The sequence below is a fragment of the Neomonachus schauinslandi genome, chromosome 15, assembly GCF_002201575.2.
Source record: "Neomonachus schauinslandi chromosome 15, ASM220157v2, whole genome shotgun sequence".
NCBI classification, from domain to species: Eukaryota; Metazoa; Chordata; class Mammalia; order Carnivora; family Phocidae; genus Neomonachus; species Neomonachus schauinslandi.
Genome location: NC_058417.1, coordinates 58,926,138 through 58,950,879, shown reverse-complemented (window position 1 = coordinate 58,950,879; position 24,742 = coordinate 58,926,138). Strand labels below are relative to the sequence as shown.

The 24,742-nt window shown below is 63.6% G+C and overlaps 1 protein-coding gene across 2 annotated transcripts in view; it reads right to left on the bottom strand.

Annotated features, from left to right (window-relative positions):
- The window catches only part of ASPSCR1 (ASPSCR1 tether for SLC2A4, UBX domain containing), a 25,415-nt gene continuing 673 nt past the window's right edge, over positions 1 to 24,742 (bottom strand). Inside the window, exons 2-16 of one of the 2 annotated variants that reach the window (XM_021680901.2) lie at positions 24,026 to 24,081; positions 22,585 to 22,699; positions 21,165 to 21,265; positions 13,931 to 13,988; positions 12,920 to 12,993; positions 12,228 to 12,624; positions 6,076 to 6,215; positions 5,802 to 5,883; positions 5,433 to 5,499; positions 4,599 to 4,661; positions 4,001 to 4,053; positions 736 to 787; positions 434 to 503; positions 180 to 369; positions 1 to 100 (exon numbers count right to left, since the gene is read on the bottom strand). In XM_021680901.2, the coding sequence (XP_021536576.1) occupies positions 189 to 369; positions 434 to 503; positions 736 to 787; positions 4,001 to 4,053; positions 4,599 to 4,661; positions 5,433 to 5,499; positions 5,802 to 5,883; positions 6,076 to 6,215; positions 12,228 to 12,624; positions 12,920 to 12,993; positions 13,931 to 13,988; positions 21,165 to 21,265; positions 22,585 to 22,699; positions 24,026 to 24,081 (1,509 nt within the window). In that variant the 3' untranslated portion in view covers positions 1 to 100; positions 180 to 188. The remainder of the gene's footprint in view (positions 101 to 179; positions 370 to 433; positions 504 to 735; positions 788 to 4,000; positions 4,054 to 4,598; positions 4,662 to 5,432; positions 5,500 to 5,801; positions 5,884 to 6,075; positions 6,216 to 12,227; positions 12,625 to 12,919; positions 12,994 to 13,930; positions 13,989 to 21,164; positions 21,266 to 22,584; positions 22,700 to 24,025; positions 24,082 to 24,742) is intronic. The other variant, XM_021680900.2, reaches the window with a different exon arrangement.

The window sequence follows — 24,742 nt, the reverse complement described above, 5'->3', positions numbered from 1 at the left end:
TCGAGAGAAGCTCACACCTTTATTTCCGCTCAGGGTGGGGAGGGGTCCTGCGGCCGGCACACGGGGCACGTCCGGGCTGGTGGCGCTCACCTCTTGCTGGCTGCAATGTGAACGCCAGGATGACCTCGGGGTCCCCAGGTCGGCACCCCCTCCCTTTCCGCTGCGCCCTGCTACGGTACCTGGCAGCTTCAGCCACTTGGGCACCTTGCCCAGATCCCTCCTGACTGGCTGGGCCGTCCCGGGGCTGGGTTCAGGGAGCCCCACTGCCCCTGCCTCGGCCATTGGCTCCAATTCAAGGGGTGCAGGGTCAGGGGCTGACATCGGGGGTGGGGTTCCAGCAGCCCTGGACATGCACCTGCGGACAGAAGGCTGGGGTACAGGATGGCTGATGCGCTAGGGCAGGGGCTCTCCCCTCCCCACTGCCCACACTCACCTGGCCACCAGCACGTCAGCCGCAGACGGGGAGACCGTGTGTTCCAGCAGCCGAGGCTCCAGGAAGAGGCCTGCGGGACACCGAGCCCCCCCTCAGGCCACGGAGGGGGCCCCCCGCCCATTATTGCTCTGCTGTGGGAGGGGACAGGGCCCGGGCAGGTGGCTGTCCTGGGAATAGGGTATCGGGCACAGATCCCCTTCCCAGACTGGAAGAAAGTCCCTACCCTGGCGCATATGATGAGCCAGGACACTGGGCCCAGGGCCGGCCAGCCATGGTGGGCAAAGAGAGGGGCCCCCACCCACCTGTCAGTTCCTCGGCTCCAAAGTGCACAAGGGCCGCAGGGAAGAGATTTGCCTGTAGGGAGAACAGGAGGCAGCTCAGGGCACCAGGCAGGCATCATGGATGGGCAAAGGCCACAGGAGAGGGACAGGTGGGCTGCACCCCACTTTTGTGGTGGCCTCTTGTGGGCCTCATGTGAAGCTAGGGGCACTCACCGGGACCAGGGTTCCGCTGAGGAGGCTCACAGCCCCAGCCAGGTCTCTCCTGCAAGCGCAATCCACTGCCCAGCACCCCCATGAGCTGCCCCCAGCCCAGCAATACCAGTCTGCCCTCTGGCACCAACCCCAGTGCAAGCCAGGCCGGCTGGGAGACCACAGAGGTCTTCTAGGAGCCAGCCCCAAGCACCAGATGAAGAGGAAGTTCTTATAATGTGTGCAAGCTGGGGGAACCAGGCCTGGAAGCCCCCACCCTCAGCAGAGACTTTAAGAGGCCGACAGGTCAGAAGAGATAAAGGTGGACAGAGAGAACGTGTAGAGGAGACGGGGAGGTATGGAGAGGAAAAACGGGCAGCATGGATCGAAGAACAGAGGGCGCAGGGGTCTGCGGCCACGGCCAGATGGGCCACCTTCAGGCTCAGGGGAAGCGCCCAGACCTGTGGAGAGCGGGACCCTCGGCTGGCCCAGGCCCAGGTACGGGCAGTAGGGGGGCTCCTGGAGCCAAGGGGCTTTGAGCATCCTGGGCAGGGAGGTGCTACCCAGGTCAGCTACCTCTGAGAGTTCGCTACCCAAGACCCCCAAAGCCCACACTCGAGTTCCCTGGGGGAAGAGTGGGGGCCAGGCAGTGAGAAGCCCCACCCACAGGGAGGGTGCTGTTGTGGGGGGGCAGACCCCCACATCCCAACCCAGGCGGGCTGGGAACTGCCTCTCCTAAGTCTCCTTCCCCGGGGGTAGTGGTGCAGGGTTCCTGCTCAGCTGTGGGTTAAGAATGACGCGCAGGGAGCTGAACTCAAGGCTGCAGGTGGGGACCCCAGAGTCCACCACTCGTGCCTCTGCACCTGAGGACCAGGGCCGCAAGCCCTAAAGCTGGCCAGAGGGTCCTTGTCCTCCGCCCTCAGTGGAAGGGGCAGCCACCAGGTGAGCCCTTCCCCTCCGCTCTCTTGGAGGAAGCTTCAAAGGCCAAGCCTAGGATCCCGGAGACCAAGGCCGAGGACAGGCCAGATCTGAAAACCCCACACCCCATCCTGACACTGGGATCAAAGGCTCATTCAGAGGCACTGCCTGCACCAGGGCCCTGGAGGCACCAGAAACCAGGGAACAGGAAGGGGGCACAGGGACCACAGGGCCCAGCCCTCCCCAGGAGCCTCAGCTTGGCTGACCCTCCGGGCACCATGGCCACTTTCAGTGAGCACGAGAATGTTCCGCCTGGCAGGGCAGCCTGGGGGCTGCAGGGCTTCAAGCCTCGAAGGACCCCTCTCACCAGCCAGGAGTCCTCCAGGGCCCTTGGGGCACCTCCTCATGACCCCAGCCTCCCACCAGAACTACCCCACTCGCTTGCTGGCATCTTTGGGATTCCAACCGAACAAGGGGTGAGCGGACAGCACAGCAGGCCGCCACGACCGCCAGAAAGGAGACTCTACCCCTCCGCTCAGGCAGAGAAGTTCTACGCAGATCATGGCCGTCTTCAGGACCGGCTAAAGCTGACCCCTGGACCCTACATGAGGCCGAGGGCAGAGGGGTCCCCGGGGCTCAGGACAGCACCAGCACTGAAGGAAGCAGATCTGATGGGCACCGGGGGCGCCTGTGCCCACCAATGGCACCCCCACCTCTTCCCACACCCTTGTCCACAGCCCCACCTTCCCCCGCACCCCCTCTCCTGGCCCACTGGCCAAAAGGGGCAGCTGGGCCGCCGTCCCTCACACCTACCGCAAGCTGTCACTCTCTGGAGCTCAGGACTGGCCCCCCGGCAGCCTCCTGGGCAGCCAGCAGCCAGAGCACAGCCCTGCCAGGGACATGAAAGCCAGCGGCTTCCGCGCCCACGCCTGCTCACCCACACAAGGGAGGAAGACTTCCTTCCCCGAGCCCTGCCAGCTCTCTGATCGCGGGCGGGTGGGGACGCCACCCCGCGCGGAGGCCCCCGCAGCTCCAGGCAGAGCTGACGGATGAAAGGAGACAGCTGCTGGGAGCAGGGGGCAGAGTGTCACCAGGAATCAGGCTGCTCGGACAGGAGGACAGGCAGCACCCCAGGGCTCCCAACTGGGGTGGGAGGGGCGGCGGGACTGGGCGCTGGTCCCCCTCCATCCCAAAGCATCTCCTAAATTCAATGTTTATCAACAGGCTGGCCAGCGAAGGAGGGAGGGAAGGAGGCAGGGCGGGATGGAGGAAGAGGCCCAGCGCCTCTAGGGCTCCCGGGGGCTGAGAAGGGGGAGCTCGTGGAGGGCGGGGGGCACAGTGCCCTGCTCCCGCCCACCCTGACTCCTTTCCTTGGTGAGCTTCCAGCCTCTGTGGGGTCTTGCCCCATGTCCCCCACAATGGTGGCAACCCCAGGAAGGAGGCAGACCCCCTCGCCCCAGCTCAGACCTCTGCAGGGCCTGCCAGCCACTTAACAAGGCCCGGCCTCTGGTACTAATTAAAATATCTGAGAAGACTTTGAAGAGGAAACCATTAGGCCAGAGGGCTGGGGAGGCCCCAGGCTACCCTCCCAGGGCCAAAGGGACAGGACATTTCTCCTGGCTCTGGAAGGCAGCCCCGGGCAGGGCAGGGCACCACACCAAATCAACGCTCCTCACCTCACCTTCAGGAGTTCTGGGGGCCATAGGGAGGGTCGGGCGGAAGCAGACACCAGCTAGTGGGGAGGGCACAGCGCCCATTCCTGACAGAGGCCTCAGGGTCCAGGGGAAAAGGCAGTGACCCCTGCAGCCTGGGGCTGAACTAGCCTGCCAGCCGCCACCCCAGGGCCCTGCAGGCAGCCAGCCACCTGCAGGTGAGGCCTTGGACCCCTGGCCCTCCAGGGGAGCCCCCTCTCACACAGACCCCAGGGCAGGGAGCTTCGCGGCCCGCAGGCCGTCCCGGCTCAGGAAGGCTGGCAGTCAGCCGGGCGGGCCCCTCCCTGCCGGGGCAGGAAGCAGAGGAGGCTGGAAAGCCCCAGCCCCAGCTTCAGAGATGCTCTGCCCCCCACCCAGTCCACCCATCTACAAGGCATCATTATCCTCCCGACCGAGGCTCACCCTCCAGAGCCAGGCCAGCTGCACCTGCACCCCCGGCCCCCTGCACCCCGCCCGAGTGCCGGTACCTGGAAGAGGGTCAGCGTGGGGTCATCCAGGACACTTTTTGGAGGAGTGATGACTGCAAAGAGATAGCTGTCTGGGCAGGAAGCACCTTGCCTCCCACCCCTTGTCCACGCTCCCCGGGGAAGACAGGCCTGAGGGGGAGGGGAGGCCCGGGGCCCACGGCCTCAGCTGGGGTGTTTCCAAGGAGCCCCCTCAGCTCACAGCCCTCTCCCCACCTCTCTGCTGCTGCAAAGACCCTGGCAGGGGGCTTAGGGGCTCAGTGGCCTGGGGCGGACCTACCTCCAGGGAGCCCAGGCCCCACAGAGTCCCCTGCACAGCACAGTGGCCTGACTCCTCCCTACCCAAATGCCCTTGGAGGGGGGAGCTCCTAGAAGCCTTGGAGGGGGGGGCAGGCTGGAGGCAGAGGGTGCAGGGGTGCTGAGGTGGGGCAAAAGCCAACCTCCCTTCCCAATTCCCGCGGTCCTTGGACTTGTTCTCAGACACCAGTGGGGCTCCCAGGTTTGGGACCACCCACCACGGTATTGCTTCTAGGGGGAAAACTGCTTCAAGCCCCAACTGGGAGGGGTCGGGGGTCACTGACGCCCAGATGCTGGAACTCACACAGGTAGAAGGGCAGCTCAGGGTTCCCCAGGTGGCTCCTCACAAAGTCCCGCAGATCACCCACTGGAGAACGGAGGACAGGATGAGCACAGAGCTCCATGGATGGGCACAGGCCCCCAACTGAGACCTGCTCCAGGGCTGGCCCCATTCTGGGGTGGAACAAGCCGGGTCCCACCTCTGCACAGACCCCCACGACCCTGCAGGCCCGGGCTGCCCCAGGCGGCTTACCACGTCCGCCTCAGGTACTGCAGGACATCACTCCCACCCTCAAGCCAAATTGAGGCTCCAGGGCGGAAATCCAAGTTTGTTCCTTCCACAGTACTCCTAGATGCTCGGCCTGGCTAGGCCCCCACCCTGCTGCAAGAGTGTCCCTCCCTTTGCCTCTTAGCCTGCCCGCTCTCCAATCCTGAGCCCTGGCCTAGGGAGGCCCTCAAGGTCCTGGGCGTAGGTCACCGAGGACCTCATTTGGGACTGGCGGCACTGCCGCATTCCTTCCAGGCTGCAGCCCCAAGCCGGCGACCCCTGCTGTTGGGGGGGGTTGCGGGGGGTTGCTGGGCCCACCCGTCCTCTGGGTACTCCTGTCTCACCTGTGCCCTGAACAGGTGGGCACATGGGTCACTCAGCACCTGGGCACCCCAGCCCTGTGCCCACCCCCGACATGCTCTGCAAGCTCACGGTTGGCCCCACAGAGATGGCAACGGCCCAGAAACACCCATGACCCATGACCCCCAGGCAGTCACAGTCCCATGGCCTGGAAGAAAGAAGCCAGGAGGCGCTTGGAGGGGCTCAGAGGGACCCCCCTCCCGCGCCAGATGCCCAGGCAGGGCCACTTACCTGTCTCGTTAGGGCGGAAGAAGCCCTGCAGGATGTAGCGGTCAGGGAACAGGACCCTCAGGACCACCTGGGCCACGAGGAGGCAACGTGTCAGCAGGAATGGCCAAAAGCAGTCCCGCTGCACCCCTAGGCCCACGATGGCCAGGTCCCCCAACCCAGGCTAGAAGACACCAGGGCTGGGGCAGGTAGAAGGGCCAGCTACCACCCCGCCCCGGCCATCCCTGGCCTCTTCCCTGGCCTGCCAGACATGAGGGGTTGGTCATAAACCATGGCTGTGCAGGCCTTGTGGGAAGTGCGGGTGACCCCAGCCAGGGGCCCAGGGGCGAGGCACGTGCTCGCTGCAGGTCCCCCCCCAGCCCTTCTCCATACCTTAGGGTAGCGCTCCAGCTTCTCCCTCATCTGAGCCTCCCTGAAAGCCCTGGTCACTAAGGGCGCTTCTTCCAGGCGCTTCCTGCAGGGGGAGTGGGTGGGGGCGTGAAGGTCTGGGGTCTCCGTAGCCAACCCAAGTGGAAGGTCCCCATGCCAGGCTCCGTGGGCTGCTCCCCACATAGGGCCAGATGGACGGGGGCCCCGACCCTCAGACGTGCTACTGAGGATGCGGGAGCAGGGACACACTGACGGGGCCGCCAACAGGCACACCCACCGCTCACTCTTGAGCTGGGCCAAGCGTCTCCTCACATCGTCCACGGTCACTTCGAAGAACTCGTCCGGCAGCTCCGCAGGCCAGGCCTGGAGCAGCTCCTCCAGGTCAGGGTGGCACACCACAGGGTCCCGATCCACCGGCTGGTGGGCAGAGGGCTCAGATGATAGCAGGCCCCCCGGAGCCCACACTCCTGACTGTGGGGCTGGCTCGCTGGGGCCTCACAGCTGGAGAGGCCACACAGACCCCTGAGCCAAGCCCATACCCTCACTGGCCACCCCAGTCAGCCTGTGGCCAGGGCCAGACAGCCAGGACTGGAGACCCTCCTTCCATGTTTCCTGCTCAGCCACACGGACACAGAGACCCTCACTCACCGGCAGGGCATGGTGCCTTGGAGGCTCAACACAGCCAGGTCAGGCCGGCCAGGCACCCTCCTGCTGGGGGGCTCGAGGAGTGGGCTGAGGGCCAGCCTTTCCTACCAGCTCCTGTGCTCGTCTCCTATCTCCATGGGAACCTCCCTGTTGTCACAGTCCCCCAAAGAGAGAGCAAACTCGGGGAACATCACCCTGGTTGATGCCACATCAGGGGCTCCCCAAGAGGGCAGGGGAAGCGACAGCCCCCAAATTAGAAGTATGGCAGAAACCTACCAGCCACTGGCCCCACGGCCCGGCTGCCCCCAGCCCACCCTCTGACCACCCTGGGGACGCAGAAATGCACAGCATCGCTTCTAATTGGCAGCGAGGAGGAGGAAGGAAATCGCGAGGCAGGGTTTGCTTGGCCCAAAGCGCCGCCAGGGGGTAACTGCCATTGTGAGTCACGCGGCCACGGCGGTGGGACACCTCTCGGCACCAAGGCTGCAATGGGGGGGGGGGGGCCAGGCCTGACCGGGGCATGCATGTTCCGGCCCAGGAGGCCACCCTCTGCCCTCCGCCCTCCACCTCCTCCTCTCTGTACCAGGCCATGGGCCTGGCAGGCTCTGGGAGCATCCTTCCCCAGCGGGCCCTCCCTATAGCCATCCCCACAGCCCGTCCTGCTCTGCAGGCCAGGCTCACTGCCCTGGGGACCGACACACCTGCCGGGGTCTCCAGGGCTAACTCCCCAGCCACGCCCGAGGCCTTGCTCGTCCACCCTGGCAGGCCTTAGGTCCCTGTGGTCCAGCAAGTGCCCAGCAGGGCCAGGCCTCGCAAAGCACCTCCCTGCCCAGTGACGCCCAGTGACGCCCAGTGACTGGAGGTGGGCTCTCATCAGGAAGCCCCTCTGACCTGGAGGCAGGGGGGCAGAGCAGCTGCCAAGGGCTGGCTGAGGCCCCGGCAGCAGGGCCTGTGTAGGTGGCTGGCTGAGGCCCCTGGGGGCTGCCCCTCCGAAGCCACAAGGATCCCGCGCCACCGCGGGCAGTCTACACCAGAGCTTTTTATAACAAGATGCCAGGCGCCAGGCTGCCCCCCACAGCCACGGCGCCTGCATTCCAGAAGGGCCAAGAGCTGGCCTAGGCGCCCAGGGCGGGGTGTTGGGGGGGGAGCGAGGGCAAGACATGGATGCGCCTGAACCGGGCACCGCCGTGTTCACTCAAGCACAAAGCCCGCAGGCCACCCTGTCACAGTCTCTCCCTTGGAGGGCCCAGCCATGCGGTGGCGTGTGGTCCACGGCTGAGCGCTCAGACCTGGCCGGCGAAGCCAGTCCCAGGGAGCCCTGCCCATTGGGTTCTCGCGGTCCCCCTGGGCACTTCCAGGACCCGACCTGGGTGCGACTGTGGGCTGCTGGTGGTGCTGATGACCCCAAGGCCCACAACCTGCTCCCCAGGCCATTTCCAGAACGGGGGACACCAGCCACTGGCTCCGCGCTGCTCAGGGGCCACGGACTCTCGGTCAGAAAACAAAATGGACAAAATCCTTCTGGGTTTTGATTCCTTCTCTCCTCCCGCATCTCTCTCTGCTCCAGAAACCTGTGTGTCACGCAGAAGCCGTGAGCCGGGCCCCACGCAGGAACCAGAGTGCGGGCAAGAGCCACCAGCAGAGCCCGGGGCCAGACCTCCTGATGTCCTGGCCCAGGGAGGCTCTGTCCCGCAGGAACAGACTGAAGTCCGCGGCTGGGCTGCTAGGAAGTACCACCCCACCGCCCAGTGATGGGAGGGGGAAGCCAGGCAGCTTTAACACCTCCGCGTGGCCTTCCACGGCAGAGGAGAGGCGCTGGGGTCAAGGGAGCCGGGGAGGTCAGAGCCCAGCAGCCGCCAGGCGGAGCCCTGGTGCTCACGCCCCACACTCTGCCAGCACCCCGCCCTCCTCTGCCGTTCCTTCTCCCGCCGTTCCTGGTCCCGGCAGTCACTAGGCACGGCTCCCGTCCTAGGCGCGTTTAGGGAGAGGTTTCTGGATGGACAGCACAGCTCTAGGAGGAGACGTCCTCAGGCAGAGCACACACGCAGCGGCAGCCATGAGGGAGAGCTATGGCGGAACGGAGGACAGGTGGACAGAGAGCAAGCAGGACAGGTCAATGGCCATAACGCTGTCTGCAAAGTGGGTAACACTGGCCGGGAGCCCGGGGGGCACGAAGGGGCAGGAGCACCCTCTGCGGCTGACGATGGCCCAAGGCTGGACAGATGCTGGACAGACACGCAGCCCATTCGGAGGTGTGGATGCAGGGACCGACCACTGGCTGCGGCCGGCCGGCGGAAGGTGACCTGCTTCGTCAGGACGGGACGCAGGAGGAAAACGGTGGAGGAGGCCGTGGGGCCTTGCCTGCCCTTGGCCCACGCCAGGCTCGGTGCGGCCGAAGGCAAAGCCCGGCACTGGCGTGGAGGGCCCGGGAGGGCCGGGCAGGCTGGGCGCTGGCCGACACCCTGCAGCTGCGGCCTCGCAAGTGGCCGAGCGTCCAGCGGGCACCCGGATCCCCTCCTTTCGGAAGTGGCCTCACCACTGCTCAGGGTTCGTTTTCTCGACAGTAATTTTCCGGGACGTGATGACACACAGAGAAAAAAATGTAAAATCGACTTGGGGGTGACCTCAAGCCCAGATTTTCCAGCTTTCCTGTGAGGGCTCTTGTTTGTCTCCCCCACTCCCAGCCCAGACTGTCCTCTGACAATGGTCTTTGGTCAGAGGGAATGTGAAGCTTTTCCCCTTATGGCTTGGAGCTTAAATGAATCAGGACTGGATGGCCACAGGCCAAACCTCCCGAGTTACTCACAGAGCCGGCGCCCTCCGCCCTGCCCGGCCGCGGGGCTGAGCCAGAGGGCGAGGCCGCCAGGTCCGGCAACTACCGAGAGCACCGAGCAGAGGAGACAAGGGGCGGGGGGGGCCAAGGCCCCCACGCGCCCATGGCAAGACCAGACCACTGCCACCGTGGACGAGACACGCGAGCCCCCCGAAGTCCGGAAGTAAGCAAGTGCAAGCTGTGGTGTGGGGTCTCCTCAGTCAGAGGCCCGGCAGCTGCCCCCGAGGAGCCCAGCGAAGACACACAGCGAGAGGGCAGCAAGCCACAGAGGGGAGGACGCCACGTGGTGGGAACAGTCCCGGAGAGCCCTTGGGTCCAATCAGGGCAGGGGCCTGAAGACAAGCCCCCCAAGCCCCACTGACAAGGCCGCCCGGCCCCGCCTGGCCCTGCCTGGGCGTCCGGGGTCCCTGCGTGCTCATTCTCCACTACGGTGTGCAGGCTGCACTCCTCTCCCCCAAATCCAGCCGCGGCAGAGACGGCTGGAGGGCACCTGCTGCATGGCTTGGCCAGCACCTTCCAAGCCACGACCCATCTGCCACCCAGCCTCCACGGCATTCCAATTAAGGCCACGGCTGGACCCCTGGGCTGCTGCTGGAGCCTGGGGACGGCCATAAACACGGACCGCGTATGACTAGGACAAGTTTAAACCATGCCCTGGGCCCACACACGGGGGACAGCGGGGCGTGCTCACGGGAGGATGTTAGGAGAGGTGCCCCAGGACGAGAGGAGGAGGACAGCAAGGGGTACCGCTCGTGGTCTGCTCTGACCCCCAGGCCCTGGCGGGGCTCCTGCCAGTCTCACGTGCTCTAAACCTGCCCACAAACCAGGGAGCGGGGACGGCCAGAGGCCAGGCTGACACCTGCCTTGAGGTGCAGGCAGAGGCACCGAAGGGTCCCAGGTCCTCTGAGGGGGCAGACCAAGCCCCGCAGGGTGAGGGGCAGGCAGGGGAGGCTGCCGTCAGCCGCCTGCCCTGCCCAGGGCATCGGGGCCTTTGATCAGAGACCCCCATACTGGCTGGGGGGCGGGGGGGGAACGCCTCCTGGGATTGCGGCCCAGCCGCGCACAGGGCTGCAGGGCGGCCTCCCGGGCCGGCGGAAGGACTTCAAAGGACAGGCCAGGGGCCGCCGGGCAGCCCCAGCCTCTGCCCGCACCCGGCTCTGATGGCCAGTAAAACTACCTTCTAATAATTAATGTTCTGACATCAAAGGCAAGAGCCGCCCGGGTCTGTAAACCATCCCAGTTCTCAGCCGAGGACCTGCCTATATTTTATCCTGTCTCTTCTGACTCTTTATTTAAATCCAAAACCACACACAGGCAAAACATTAATGGAAAACTTGGAAACTCCTTTTGATTACCAAAGTGTACCTTTGAAGTTCCCCCAAAAGTTCTGTTTTGTTCCCTTCTTCCCTCCCCCCCAGGGCTGAAAAGGGACACAAAGCAGACACCATGTGGCCGGCCAGCCCTCCGGGTGTGGGGCTGTTAGTGACAGGAGGCACGAGGCAGGCGGGCAGGCAGGCGGGGGACGCTCCACAATCAGGCAGCTGCTGGGGCGCCCAGATCAAAGGCACACGCTGCTGGCGGCCAGGCGGCCCCTCCCAGGGACCCCTCCTGCCTGGGGGCCCCAGGTTCAGAGCCCGGGGACGCACTGGGACCCTATGCCCAGACAGCAACCACCTCCAGGAAAGCGCAAGCAGACCCCCGCCCCCCCCCACCAAATGTCCATAGGGCCATCTGCAGCTTCCCAAGAGATCCGGAGAGCCAGGGCCTGCCCGGGTGAGCAGGAGCCAACGGCCCACAGGCCGTATGCCCCGAGTCCTCTGTGCCTTCGGTGTGGGAGAAGGGACAGCCAGTCCTGGCCCCAGGGTCCAGCCCCCAAACGCAGGCATCCCCAGGAAGAGCAGGCCTGGACGGAGTCAGACCCCAACCACACAGGTCTGCTTTCGGCCACTGATTCCAGGCCCGGGTCACAAAGGCCATGAGAGCGGGGACTGCAGATGAGTTTCTGACACGGCCCACACATCAGTATGGGGCCAGGGCACCACCACCACTGTCTCCCCAGGACGGACGGTCACGGGACTCGGGACTGGCTCGTGTCCCCCGCCCCTGCCCCATCTACTCAGCAAGGACACATGGAGGGTGGCTCAGCAATGCAGCAGGATTAAGTCCCAGCCGTGTGCCCCTCTGGAAGGACGCAGGCTCCATCCTAAAGCCGGGTCTTCCCCGCCCCCCCCCCCCCCCCACAGGCACCGGTGCCCCTGACCCTCCAGCCTCCCCAGATGTGTGATCTGGAAGCAAGAAGGACCCCAGAAGAGACAAGACACAAGTGGGTGTGTCTCAGCACCAAGAACGGGCGCTTTACTCGCGAACCACAGATGCTCAACTAAAACATTAACTCCGACTCACAAGGAAACCGTTAATAATACGTCACCCAAACGGGATCGCTCCCTGGAAAGCAAGGATGGCACGGTGGGGTGGGGGAATCTACCCAAAACCTCACCAGATGAATGAACTGAAAGAAAGGAGGCCTGCCCTGCATGCCCACTAGCTAGCGGCAGGAGACCGCCAACCGGATGCAGGGACCTCGACTCGGGAACACAGCACAAGCCAGGAGATGCCAAAGCTGCCTTCAAGTCAAAAGCTGGCCAACAGGCTGGCCCGGGCACAAGGGTGGAGGGCGACGGCTCAGGGGCACCGCCTGGGACAGGGGTGCTCAGAGTCCGCACAGGTGCTCAGGGCCACCAGGCATGTGGACTCTCCTGGCTGTGACCGTGCTCACAGGGACACACGAGTTAATCAAAATCTATCACACTGCACATCTAAAATCGTGCCTCAATGAAATTAAGACAAAACAATCAGTTCCCAGAGATGACCACGCACCCATCCACCCTACCGCACCCCCAGGCTAACTGAGGTCAGGAGGAAGGATCCCCAGCACCCACCCCGCTTCTTACCGGCTCTGGCTCTGGCCGGGGCTCCTGGCCAGGCCTAGACTTCTTCGGCTCGGAGGGGCCTCCAGGGCTGGAGAAGGACTTAGGCAATTTGGCTGAGGGCGACATCAGAGACCTGGCTGACCCGGAGGAGCCCCCCAGTCGCTGCCCCCCACCTGAGAAAGGGACAAAGGGGGCGGGGGCAGGCTCCGTGGAGATCTGCTTGGCTTGAGCATCCACACAGCCGGCCCCCGAGATGCCTGCTTCGTCCTGATGGCTCACGTCCCCCTGGCTGAGCCCTGCTGAATCCAGGGGAAGCAGAGGGCTGCCGGCGGCCTGGTCGGCCGAAAGAGAAACGGTCAGACTTCCTGGGGCTTTGCTCCGGGCGACCCCAGCAGAGCTGCAGCGCTTCATGGAAAACCTGAGGGTGCAGACTCAGAAAGTGAGTGAAACCCCACACAGAGCCGTCTCCCTGCTGGGTCTCACTCCCCTCTGGCAACGACCAAGCCAACCTCAGCCCCCCGAAGGCGCTGTCAGCCTCCGCCCCACCAGCCGGCCACCGTAGCCCAGGCCCCTGGGCAGGAGCGGCCGTCAGGCAAGGGCCCCAGGTCGAGGGGAGGGGGCCGTGGTGGGGGTGGGGCACATTTCCCGTCACCTCTCCCTCTTTCCCTTCAGACCCCGTTTTCCCACTCAACATGACTCCAAGGCTCCCCCACCTGATGATGGCGCTGCCCCCCGTGAGGCCTAGGGACTGGAGCGTCGTGGCCTGCAAGGAGGCTCTGCCCGTCACCTGTGAGGAGAGAACAGGACACATGGCTGACCCCTCGTGGACAGTGCTCCCCACCCGGCCGCCCTGGACAAGGGCACCTCACGCTGGCTCCCTCGGCCTGAGCACGGTCACAGCCGGCCCCCGTGGGACACCAGCTCCCGCACCCCGGCCTGCACCCGAGAGTCTGTCGGCTGGCCTGGTCTGCAGCCGCCTCCCCACCCCACCCCATCTGCGGCCTGGGCGGGCACGGCTCAGGCCTGAGTTAGCCACACCTGGCCCGCTGACCACCTCTGTGGGCTGACCCGACCATGACGGCCTCGATCCACGCCCAGGGGCCCGAGGCCCAGCGTCTGTGTCCTCTGGGGGAAGATGTGTCCCCCCAGGTACCTCCCACCAGCAGCCCTGGGACCCCTGCCCCGCACAGCCCCGTGTCAGGGAACCTCGAGCGGGGATAAATAGGTGGGCAGGTCCCGTCCACACCGGGGCCCCTTGGGGACAGTGGCCACCCAGGGCCAGGGGAGGGCATTTGGCCAGGGTCAAAACAAAAAGCCCCTGTGAGCCAGGGGACCCAGCGCCAGGAGGGTCCCCCATCACGGGCGGGCGGGCGGACGGGGGCAGGCTACGCCCGCACCGTGCTGCGCTGGGTTCTGAAAAAGATCAAAACACGGAGCAAAGCAAATATTTATTAAAATGAAACCACTTTTGTGACTCTCAGGCTTTGAGAGACGCTGGGAAAACAAACAGGGCGTCGAGGAGGTTTGGGGAGCGGCCCGGGCGGCCCGTGCTGCCAACGGAGCCGCCACTCTGCTTTTTTCCATGAAACACACCGCGCTTTCAGAGGCTGTCTCCCCGGCTGCTGCTTTGAAGGCGGGTCTGAGAGAATTTTCCAGATTGGAAAGCGGGGCTGGGCCCGTGTGGTGACAGGGGGCCAGGCGGTGGGGCCGGGCTGCTCACCTACCTCATCCCTCATGTACACACAGGCCGGGCTCGCCTCACACGGCTGCTCCAGACGCTCCCTGCGGGGGGCAAAGGAACCCTCACAGCCAGCCGCGGGTGCCCCCCCCCAGCACCCCCAGCGCGCCCCGCAGGACAAGGAACCGGCCCGGCCACCGCAGCGTCGCCAGAAGGAGGCGGCCAGCCACCGGCGGGGAGACACCTGCCCAAAGGGGGGCTCATGGTCCGCTGTGGGGGGGGGTCACAGTCGGCTGTGGGGGGCTCACGGTCGGCTGTGGGGGGGTCACGGTCCATTGTGGGGGGCTCACGGTCGGCTGTGGGGCCAACAATGAGAACGAGGCCTGGAGCCCTGTGATCTGGCTTCTACGTGAAGCCGTCCCCCGGGCGCACTGCTGACCCCTGAAGTGCCAGGAGCAGCTGGGGCAGGCACCCGTTAAGTGGGCCATGCCGGGGGCAGAGCCCGCATGCTGGCCTGTCAGCCTGCAGCCCGCACCCAGGGCAAGAGGGGCCGTGATGCAGGAGGGCGGCAGTGATGCCCCTTCGGCAGCAGGCCCTCACGCCCACACGGTCGAGGAGCACCGGGCAGAGGGCTCCCGACAGCCACTGAAATCGGCGTCCCCACGAAGTGCCAGGAGAGGCTGGGGCGGACCATACGCCCGCCCCAGCCACTGTCACACGCACACAGGCTGGGCACCGGGGCAACGCGGGGGCAGACGGGCCAGAAACACCACAGACGCTCCACAAAGACATGTCTCCGTCGTCCAGGAGATACCAAACGGACCAGACATCCCCACCCCTCAACACTGCCATCCAGGTCACCAAGGGCCATAGCACCTTCCCTCTTCTCCTTGAGGCCGCGCTGCCCGGTAAGATGGCAGTGGGCATTCTCCCCTTGTAAGCGGGACCCTGAGACGGGAGGGAAGAGTCCCCCGGAAGCACACACGCATGCACACACACACGCCCGCGCAACACCTGGCCCCAACTCCTGCCCTGTGGCCCTGTGCTAACCGTGGAGGTTACAGGGTGCAGGCCGGCTGAGGCCTGGCCTTGGAGCCCTAAAGCTGCTGGCGCCAAAGCGAGGGGACGTTCGCTTCCGTGTCTCCTAACACGTCGCCGTAACGCCAGCCCCTGTGAATGCCCGTTCAAGACCACACCTGGAGTGCCCCATCCGGTCCCCCTCCTCCACGCAGGGCGAATCCGAGGGGCAGGGCCCACCAGAGCGGGAGGCCTGGAGTGACGGCAGGCCCCGCGGCGCTGCCCCACCAGGGCTCGGAGCTTAACACACAGACGTGCCAGGGAGCAGAAGACTCAGCAGCTGAGCTGGTGACCAGAAGCAGCAGGGTTTGCAGCTGCACACGGACACTCTGGACGCACCCCGTCCTCGAGACCTGGGATCCAGTCCCCTGGCTCGACTCGGCGTGGTGTTTTCCCCTCTCTTCCTCTTGTTTGCTTTCAGGTTTTGCTTTTGCGTGCTGCCCAGAGCAGAGACCCACAATCCAGAGCTAGCTACTGGGACCCGGGGAGGAGGGGCGGCCCTGCTCCTGCCCAAGCCTGGCCAGCCCTGTTGCCTCCCAACACCCCCACAGGAAGCTGGGGGGTCCCTCGGCTAACAGCCTCCCATGGAGCTCACCCCGTGCTCTCCTCACACCCATGCCTACGATGAAGCTGCTCCCCAGACAAGACTGCCGGCCTCGACCAGAGCAACACAGGGGGCTGGCCATGAAAGGTGGGACCTCGCGGGCACAGCAGGGCCAGGGAGCTCCCACCAAGACCCCCTGAGCCCAGGCCTCAGGAAAACGGAGGACCCCCAAAAAGGGTCCCTGATCCACACACTCTTCTTACTGAAGATCAGAGGAAAAACGAAGGAACTTCAGTCGAGGGACATGTGTCCAGCAAACAAGGTCCTGGGGCAAAGAGAAAGAGAGGGGAGTCCTGGCACCCTCTGGACTCAGAAATCTGGCTGACCACACGCTGGCCGTGCCGACGCCCACCACGCTCGAGGGAGTCCTCTCTGCGCTCTCAGGACCTCTGGCCAGGCATGCTTTCTCCAAGTCCTTCCCCGGGCACCTGATGCCATGGTGAGTACCACAAATCACAAACCGACAGGCGCAGGGCAGTGCCCGGGGAAGGCCTGCCTGCCTCTGTGCCCTCCAGGCCCCTGCACATCAAACGCCAGCCAGGCTTTGATGTGCGGCTCCTCCGGAGGGATCGGATTCCCTGTGTGGGGATCTGAGGAAGGCCTGTAAACAAGCCAGGGGAGGGGCGGCCGCAACGGCTTCTGGACCTTCCCAGCCAATGAGCAGAGCTCTCTCTCCAAGAACAGCGCACCGGGGACGGTCCTGAGCTTCGGCCCGCTGCTCCCTGCAACAGAGACCTCAGCAAAGCCCCAAGGCTCTTGGAGGGAGCCGGGCCAAGGGCCTCCTGAGGACGACCCTGTGCCCCGGCCTGCTCCCACGCCCCATGCCCCACGCCCAGCCAGAGCCACAGGCATCACTCAAGGCCGGGCCTGGTGCGGAGCCTCTGTGGGCGCCTGCCGCCCCTCGGCAGACGTCGCCCAGCCCGGCAGGAGGATGCTAGCTCCACCTGCGGCCAGCAAACATGCTCCTCTGGTCGGGCCAGGGGCCAGCAGGCACGCCGGGCAGGGCAGAGTTTCTGCATTCACCACAAACGTGCTGTCCCCACAGGCATGAGATGTCCGTCCACCTGGGGCCAGCTCCCGGCAGGGCACTGGGCTTGGGGGGGGGGCGGGGCAAGCCAGGTTTCTGGAGACCTTTCTATTTACTTCACCTAACTGGGCCTGACCAAGACGGGCCGGTCCAAACACAGGTGTTGCCAACACAAGCCTGCCACCGCGTTCCCCAGGCCAGAACAAAATGGACAGAAACCAACCCAAACCAACAGAGCTGGGACTTCAGGCTCAGCTGCCACCGGGAGGCCCACCTCAGGCCAGGCCACACCCCAAGGGGCCAGGCCACACGTACCCCAACACAGAAAGGAGATTAGGACCGGACGGAGCCACAGGGTCCCCTCCTCCAGGGCGGACTGAGCAGGGACGGGTTCAAGAGCGAAGTTTCCTTTCCTTCCCAAGGAAAGATGGGGGACGGTGGCCAAGAACCCTGAGCGAACACCCTCCTCGGCGGGAGCACGGCTGGTCCCCAAGCTCACAGGCAGCCCCCTCTGCAGCCCACCGTGCCCCGGGGTCACACAACCCTGAGTGAAACACGCGGACAGCCTGCCCTTCCCAGGGACATCCGAAGCCCTGTGTTTCCCACCAGTGAGGTGAACGGCGCAGACACAGAGCGCAGGCTCGGCCTGCGTGAAGCCAGGCGGGGAGCAGAGGGACCCCGGGCACCAGGGACGAGCCCAGCCCGGGAGTTGCAGGTCCGAGCCCCTCTCCCTGCGGCAGAGAGCTGAGAAGTAGGGAGGACCGGCCAGTCCACACGGAGGCCAGCAGTGTCCACGGCGGCTCCCAACCCCACATACAGCACGTACATGGCTGCAGGCCACGGGGAGGCCAGTCCCAGTGTGAGACACGCCAGGTTTCAAAGCCCTCCCTCCAACAAAGAATGTAGAAATACCTCATTTTCCCGTTAATCACGTATGCAAAGCCTAACATTTCGGACACACGGAGTCAAGTCAATCATAATCCCAAAATTAATTGCACCTGTTCTTACCGTTCTTTGATGTGGCTACCCGGAAAGTCTGAGTTACCTCTGTGGCCCGCACGTGCAGTCCAGGCGGCGTGTCCAGTGGCCACTTGGTTGATCCACATGCTGGTGGTCAGGGCAGGGCCGCTGTGCAGAGGAGCCTCACCTGACCACCAGTGGCCCCGGGATGCTGTGCTCCCCTCCGACAGCTCCCTGCCGGCACACCCGCTGCTCTCCGACACTCACCTCTCCTGAAAGCGTCAGCCAGAAAAACCAGCTTCCCGCTCATCCCACTCTGTGGAGACTCGGAATTCCCAGAGCCGCCAGCCCCCGGCCGGCACGGGAGCCGCGGTGAGTCAGCGCGTGTCATCCCCCGGGAGGGTCTGTCGGGGGGCCACGCACGTGTCCACATCCACAGCATCCCTACGTGGCGGGCCGCCCCCACATGGTCCCAGTGCGCATCACCAGCTAATCAGGCGCGGGCCGTGACCCGGGGCCAAAGATGCCACCTGCCCTCCCTCACGTGAATCCCGCCCTGTGGTTAGCGAACACCAGCTCCCAAGAAAAGCCGCACCGCCTTTGAGATGAAACTCAGCGCAGGGCCTATCTGCTGGCCTCACACCCTTCCCCGAGAATGCACCGCCGGAGGGGACCTGGGGGCCCAGATGGGCAGCTGGCCAGCACTGGTGGCACTCAGACAGGAGCATCCGCACAGCACTGCACCAGGCGCTGGGAGGACGCTTCTAGAGAGCGCGACGCGGAGAGGATGCACGCTGCTCTGTGCACAACAAAGGACGCGGGCGCACGTTCATGGACGCCCCGCTGCCAACCAGAGAGGCTCAGCTCCTCCTGGTGCGAGGCCACTTCTCCCAAGAGCTGCCTCCACCCCGTTCGGTTCCTTAAACTCCATCAGCAGTTTCCCGGCCGGCGGTCCTGAAAGGCGCATCACCACAGGGGATGCTGATTCCTTTAGGATTTCAGTTTCCAGTGCGGCTCGTTTTGTTTTTAGTTGTACCTACAGGTGCCTCCTCTGGAGGGAGCGTCCTCATGGCAGGACGGCCGGGCTCCCTGCCTCTGGGCTACTCCTCACCAGCCAGGCCCATCTTCGAGAGCAGGGCCTGGTGTGTCCCCTCCCCCAGGCAGGACTCCCAGCCTGCACCCACGTCCCACTCCTCCCGGTGGACCCCGCCTGCCCTTTGGCGGAGTGGTCTCGGCAGCTTCCTCCGATCACGGGCAATTCCAGGCCTAGAAACGGCTTTGTTCCATCCTCCCCTCTCACTGATACTTCGACAGATAGATAATTCTAGAATAAACACTTTTCCTACAGTTTTTGCAGGCACTCAGCCGCCTTCCCGGTGTTGCGGCCGGGGACCTGAGGCCCTTCTGCAGGCGGGCCTGCCGTGTTTCTGAGTGTTGGGAATGGACCCTCCAACCCCAGCTCCTGGTGCTTCACGGGGGGATCGGTCAGTCACAGCTGGGGGTCAAGTGGCCCCAAGCCCGGGGGTGTGTGCCGAAGCTCATGGGTCTGAGGCCCCGCTGTCCTGCTCACTCGCCTGTGGGAGCCACCGGGGGGGGCGGGGGTCAGGCTCTCATATCCCCCATTGTTGGAACAGCACCCCCAGTCCGGAGAGCCCTGAAGCTCACCGTCCCCAGAACACGGCCTCCAGTACCAGCAGTACAAAGCGGGAGAGGAGCTAAGGCACCCGCCTTCGTACGCCTCATCTATCACTGTCTTCCCCCTCTTGCCTCCTTGCCCAGCCATCACCCACCCCACCCACGATCCGGTGCGGCCACTGCCTGGGCTCTGCCTTGTATCTTTATGAAATCCTTCAGTGTTGGTCTAGTTGCCTTTCAGGAGGAAGATCAACAACACACACTATCCCGTGAATCCTTCCTGTTCCTCGCTTCTGCTGCAGGGCCTTTGCACTTGCTGTCTCCTTGGCCCAGAAGGCTCCTTCCCAGATCCTGGTGCAGCTGAGACCTCCCCCGCCACCCAGAAACTGTTGCCCCGCGGCCTCCCAGGGTGCCCTCCCTTCCGCTCTGTGACATCTTCTTACAGCTCTGTACCCCTATCAGTTCCTGTGCCCCTCTCGGTAAGTTTGGCAAGGCCAGGCCCCGACTGCTTGCTGCAGCCCCGCCGGGCCGGAGCAGTCCAGACGAAAGAAGGACAAACAGGCACAGCCACTGAGGGCGAGCACCCGTGGCCCTGGCCCCTGAGCTTTGAGGAGCACCTCCTCCTCCAGGTATCCCGTCCTTCCTCCGGAAGTAGGGTAATAGCAGCCCGGCCTCACCCAGCTAACGGGAAGCCCAGGTCGGACAAGACACCACTGGCAGAGTGCAGGGAGGCCACCACTGCGGCTGGCCAGCGAACAGGGGGCTGCCAAGTCCTCCTGGGAGCGCCGGGGAGGAAGGCTGGCTGCCAGGGCCCAGGCTCGGGGGGAGCGGAAGGGAGCCACCTGGTCTTGGCACAGCAGCTCCCACAACCATGTCATTAAAAGGACCAGCACACTGGGGTGTCCGGGGGGCCCAGTCGTTGGGTGTCTGCCTTCGGCTCAGGTCAGGATCCCAGGTCCTGGGATCGAGCCCCACATCGGGCTCCCTGCTCCATGGGAAGCCTGCTTCTCCTTCTCCGACTCCCCCTGCTTGTGTTCCCTCTCTCCTGCCTCTCTCTCTGTAAAAAAATTAAAAATTTTGGGGGGGGGGGAAAGCATTTAATAAATAAATAAATAAATAAAAGGACCAGCACATCAGAAACGGGAGGAGGAGCCCCAACAGAACAGCTCGGGTTGGGGGGGGGGGGCAGGAGTCCGCTTCTGGGACAGCAGGGGCCATGGGCACCGCGATCAGAGTGGGCTGTCCTATGGCGAGGCTCTGTCACCAGGAGGGCCCTACCCGGAGTCCCCTCTTCCAAACACACAAACCTCAGGGCCAGGGCTGTTCTCAGGACTGGAGACACATTCACTCACCCCATCCTCACAGCGCCCTTGGGAGGCCCACACACAACCGGCCAGGGCCACACAGTGACCACCACACCCTCCCACGGTCCCTTCCACTCCGCGAGCCAAGACTTCCACAAGTGGACAAAGACTTCCATGCCAAAACGAGAGACCAAAAAGTAAAGTGCTACTGTTCTGACACCTTCAGAAATAACATTTAAACCGTCAATTACCAGATGGAAACTGACACATCAAATACCATTAAGATTTTCTTTTTAAACGTGACCCGTTTTCACAATAAGGAACTTTTATACCTAAAACATTGGTCCACTGAGGAGCCCCCTGTTCCCCTCACTGCTCACCGAGCCCCCCATAATGACAGAAGCACAGCTTTGCCCTTCCAGGAGGACACAGACGGCCCCACTGTCATGAGAGAAAACCCAGTAAAAAAGATGAGCTGTGGGCAGCCAGGACCTGCTGGACAGGCACCTCCCTCATCTCAAACCAGTCCTCTCACCAGGATCACAGAGCCCCAAAGGCACGGCCTCGGGCCACGGCAAACCTCAGGGTTGTGGCTCTGGACCAGCCCCACTGACCCAGCAGCATCCTCTCCACACAGTGGGGCAGAGCCCGGAACCTGCCCACCAACGCTCACCTGGTCTGTGCAAAATGGCTGAGAAGCTCCCAGAGCGTCTGGCCCGAACAGAAAGTGTCTTGCAACCTAGAGCCATCATCCAGCTGCAGAGCGATGCGAACCTGAGGGGTGCAGGCATAGGAAACCTAGTCAGGAAGGAAAGCAGCTGTGCCACCCCAGGCCCACGTCCGAGTCTCAGGGCACAGGTAAGAGAGCCTGCAAGGATCTTGCGGGCACGTGGGAAGCTGCCCCCTGAACGCTCTGCAACGTCTGCTTGTCGCTGTGTTGTAAGTTGCCATACCTGGGGTTAACCTGTCGTGCAGCAGTAGATCACGAGCGTGCTATGCCTCCTGAGCTTTCTTCACAAATGAGCACAAATTTGCAGCTTCGTGGTTAACAACTACGTCCGTAAGTAGGGACTTGGGTCTATAACCCAAAAGAAAAGAAATTCCTCTCTGGTCCCTCTGCAGAGTGACAGACACTAGGGCACACATGCACAGAGCCTGGAGGCGAGCGTGCGTCCAACACCCATGAGCACCTCCCTCAGCCCCGCCTGTTACGGGCGAGTGCTGGGTTCTCCAGTCCTACTACACGCAGCTCTGGCCAGACACGTGGTCAAGTGCAAATCTGCACCGAATCCCAGTAACAAAGAGGGAGTGCTCTGGGTGCAGGTGCAAGAGAATTTTCCTACGACCCCCAGCAGCCCCAAGTAATCCCCAAGGGAAGTCAGGGTTCCTTCCACTTGAAAGTTTGAGAACCACAGTCGTGAGGAAAAGAGGGGTGCTGGGGCCAGTCCCCACTGCCCGAGTCCTGGTAGGCTCCGGAGAGCTAACTGACGTCCTCAGGGCCCGAGCTTCCTTGCCTCTTAACAGGGATGGAGGCTGCCTTCCCTGTGGTGTCTGCAGGACCCACAGAGACACACAGAAGTGAGCAACCAGCACTGTGGTCGTCTACACCCGTGATAACCGTGGGGTCATCCACTCAATCTCTAGAACCTAAAAGCTACTGATACGGTGGACCACCGCAGGCCATGGTCAAAGACTCGGGCCGTGGTCCAGGCGAGGCCCGTGAGGTCCTCCTCCCAAACTAGGCTGCACTCAACATCCCACAGACCTCTGCTGGCTCCAATCGCGATTCTATGACCAGAGTCACCAGGCTGGGCAAGTGCTGCTGACAGACCACAAGTAACCTCCCCCAGAGACAAAGTCAGAGCAAAGACTGAAGAGGCTCACTTCCAATCCACAGGTGACCCCCAGACAGCGGTGTGGGTGTGAGGACACGGCCTTGCCTGGCACACTGGCCTCGTTTACCCTCATGCTCCTCTGACCGCTGCAACAGACCTTCCCGTCTGCTCAGCATGCCGAAGCATCCTGCAGCCCAAACAGCCTGAATGCAAGAGCCAGAAGCAGCAGTGTCGCTGGCTGCCCCGAGAGCCACCTACCATGTTCTCAGGCCCCTCGCGGCTCCGGGAGATGGGCACCATCTCCAGCTTGGCATTATTGGGCAGATTGGCAAATCTCCACTGGAGAGAGAGGTCAAGCACGTTCCTCTGAAACCTGCAAAACAAGCCACAGCTCACAGGCTGCCCTGCAGATCCTAACACAGGCCAGCTTCCATACAGTGCCCGGCACAGCCCTGCTAGGAGCAGGGGACAAGCTGAGCGATGTGCCATGTCCATGCAGCCACCTCCCAGCCAGTGCCCCCAAGGCTGCAGGAACAGAGGTAAGCCTGCAAGCTTGCAGGGACAGAGCGGGTCCCTGTCTGTAGTGGGTCTTCCAAAGAAAAGAGAAAGTGGGCACTGACTCAGCTTTGAGCATACAGGAACAGAGCAAGTGGGAGAAACCAGAAACGGGTCACCCTCTGGGGCAGACCAAGGGGCTGCCCACCCCCACCAGGCCTAAAGCAGCAACAGGCCCCAGTACAGGCTCAGAAAATAAAAACACACCCCGGGGCGACTGAGGGGCGTGTACCTAGCTCTGCTCAGAAAGTTCTAACCTGCTTCTGACAGGTGTGGGGGCCGGGGGGAAGAGAGCACACGGCTCTGTAACAGCATATGCCAGGGGACAGCCAGCACGGAGCACGGCCCTGGGATTCTGAGTGGCAGTACGGGCGAGGCCCAAGAAAGCAGGCTCCCACGCCACGGGTTCCTCTCCGTCCCTGATTGAAGACAGCCATACCACTAAGACATGCTGCTAAGGTGAAGAGCTCCTCAGGTGGGACAGAAACCCACACCCCACCAAGGCGGGGTTCTGACCCTCTTGTTGCTTCAGACCACTCGAGAATCCGGTGAAAGCCCTCTCTCTAGAAAAACGCCCACACACAGAGACCCATGCATGCAACTCCAGGGCCGAGAGGCCGCCGGAGCCGCCCACAGTTTGCTGAGTTTTCCCCATTTCTGCAAGACCACGTCCTCTTGCCCCCAGAGCCCCACCAGGAACTTATACAACAAATGCACAAAAACCCTCTGCAGAGACCCCTAAAAGAGACACATCCACATCCTAACCCCCAAACCTGGGAATGTGACCTTACTTGAAAATAAGGACTGTGCAGATATAACTCAGTTAAGGATCTCGAGATGAGGTCATCCTGGATTGGGGTGTGCCCTAAATCCAATGACAAGTGTCCTTATAGGAGACAGAAAAGGAAGAGACACACAACACAGAGGGAAAAGGCCACCTGAGGAGGAGGCAGAGGCTGAGAGCAAGCCCGGGAGCCCCCAGAAGCTGGGGCAGATAAGGGAGGCTCCTCTCCTAGAGGCTTGCAGGGAGTGTGGCCCTGCCCACGCCTTGACTTTGGGTTTCTGTGAGAAAATGAACATGTTGGCTTAAGCCCCAGGCAGCGCGCTGGGGAGGGGTGCACGGATTGGACCCTAGCAAACTCACTTCAGATCGTATTCGCTGGGGTTGAAGTCCTGTCGGCGGCATGTGTCCTCCAGAACCTAGGAGTCAGACGACAGGCCTGTGAGCCACGGTGTCTGGCCTGGCGGCTGGGTTGCCAGGCACACAGTCCATCTCTTGATGAACTAACTGGCTTTGCCAGACCAAGCTTAGTCCAGACCCCATGCTGGACTGCCCATTCCACTGATGCACACACCTCACCTGCAACTCCTTCCTATTCACCCTGCTCTCCTCACTGGGCCTGCCTCGCCGGTCGCCCGGCCTGCGGGACTGCCCACCACCAGACCTCTTGCTACGCGCTTTGGGAATAAGGGTCAACCTCGGGCCCCAGCGCCCGCAGGGCTTCACCGTCCTCCCCACGAGCCGCCGGCACAGACGGCGCCCCGCTTCTGGGCCCCGAAAGCACACTGCTCAGTCCGCCACCGCCCCACCCCGGCGTACCCTCCCGGTACGCGCACCGGCCCCTGGACAGCGGGGCCCGAGAAGCCTCTTTAATGCAACAGCTGTCCCGGACAAAGTGCAGCGAGTGACTCAGCAAATCGGTTTCCAGGCGCCAAGGCCGCACACCCAGGGGACACCGGGCCGGAGGACGCCCCGGAGCGGGGACACGGCTCGGGGCTCTGCCGCGGTCTCCGTGGGGCGGAAGGAGGTGCCGCCCCCCGACTCCCGCCAGCCCGACCCCAGCCCCGCGGGGACCCGCGG